Source organism: Didymella exigua (assembly GCF_010094145.1).
Source record: "Didymella exigua CBS 183.55 unplaced genomic scaffold M421scaffold_156, whole genome shotgun sequence".
In the NCBI taxonomy this organism is placed as follows: domain Eukaryota; kingdom Fungi; phylum Ascomycota; class Dothideomycetes; order Pleosporales; family Didymellaceae; genus Didymella; species Didymella exigua.
Genome location: NW_022984930.1, coordinates 1 through 1,650, shown reverse-complemented (window position 1 = coordinate 1,650; position 1,650 = coordinate 1). Strand labels below are relative to the sequence as shown.

General features: G+C 55.9%; 1 protein-coding gene across 1 annotated transcript; it reads left to right on the top strand.

Annotated features, from left to right (window-relative positions):
- Window positions 1-356: 356 nt before the first annotated feature.
- On the top strand, window positions 357-980 carry M421DRAFT_79515 (uncharacterized protein; the record flags this gene model as incomplete). Its single annotated transcript, XM_033597494.1, has 1 exon — window positions 357-980. The coding sequence occupies one exon, from the start codon at window positions 357-359 to the stop codon at window positions 978-980; it is 624 nt and encodes a 207-aa protein (XP_033442378.1).
- Window positions 981-1,650: the final 670 nt, after the last annotated feature.

The window sequence follows — 1,650 nt, the reverse complement described above, 5'->3', positions numbered from 1 at the left end:
TGTCAACGCTTGCGCGAGAGACAAGGCGGTGGCTAAGGAGCGCGAAGCGACAGGAGATTAATCAGCGGCCCATAGCTTGATTACAGAACCTAGAGAGTCAGGCCCGCTACGCTGGCTACATGGTCAAATTTGTCTGCTACGCTCTGCGCTTCGTGGCTAACGCAGAGGCAAGGATGGCAGCGCAGGAAGGCGGCAACGAGGGCAGCGACAAAGATGATGAGGGCGACGAGGATGGCTTAGAAGGAGAGGAAGAGGAAGAGGAAGAAGAGGAAGAGAACGACGACGACGACTTCTCTGATGCTGACAGCAGCCAACTAGCGAACGTCCTGAGCAGCGGCTGAAGAGAGAAGGACTTGATGAAAGACGCGCAAGAGCTGTTCCACTGGACAGTTGAGCAGAAGGAGCTTGTAGTAACACTGTGGGAGATGTTGGACCGCGATGCTGACGCTGATGACGAAGCGCAGCGCAGCGCTCAGCGCGACGCTCAGCTCAAAGTGCTGCTAAACTTGCTCACATCATTCTTCTTCACAACAACAGGTGACAAGCCGTTCAGCAGCGGACTTATTCACTTTCTCGCTGTGCTGGGCATCAACAGCAACACAAACTGCTTGCGCATAGCAAAGAACTACTCGTACATGCTAGCAGGCGTAGTCTACTGCATGCGCGTGCTTAGCGTGGAGAAGTTGCTCCCATCCGCGTGCCGCGATGAGCAGACTGACAAGGATTGTGAGCGCTTCTTGGAGCACAGAGAGAAGTATCTGTCAGACGGCTCGTACAGCCCGATGAGCGAGGCGCTCAGCTTGCTGGCTTACGGCAAGTACGTCGCGCTGGCAGCCAGCAACCCAGGCAACGCGTACTGGTCAAAGGACAAGAAGATCTTCTACTTGCACGGCCGGCAGATCTACATCAGCCGCTTCTGCAAGATAGCGCAGGACATGGTGTCTAAAGCAGAGCAGATGCTGTGGGAGGAACTGTTCTAGGTGACAAGGGTAGAAGAGCAGTTTGCTGTTAAGCTAGACATACTTATTAACAACGTCACGTTTAAACAGCAGGGCGTGTCTTTTGTGCAGCACCATGACAATAGTCTTCAGGACAAGCTAGAGTGGATGCTGACACAGGCTAAGCAGACTAAGCAGGGCCGCAGACTGCAGTCAAGCGAAGGGCAGTGGAACGTGAAGCATGTCAAGCGATACTTGCGTTGCGTGGACCGCTTCTTGATGCTGCTAATAGTCTGCGTGCACACGACGTCCGGACAGCCAGGCAGAGGGTCAGAGATCACAACAATGCAGCACCGCAACAGGCTGCTGCAGGACCACAACATCTTCGTCATGGACAGACAGGTGATGACAGTCGTCCGCTATCACAAGTCGCAGTCGCAGTGGGACAAGCCGAAGGTGGTGCCGCGCTTCTTGCCGCCGCGGCTAGGGCAGGTGATGGTGCTGTACTTGGCGTACTTGCAGCCATTCTGTGAGTATCTCACCGTGCAGGTGCTCGGCGGCAGCTTCAGCGACTACGTGTGGGCGGACGAGCAGGGCCCGTGGGGGACTGATCGACTGACGCGAGCGCTGAGGCGAGAGACCAGCAAGAGGCTGGGAGTGCCGCTGCACACGCTCGACTACCGGCACACGGCTGTCAGCATTGGTCAAGTTG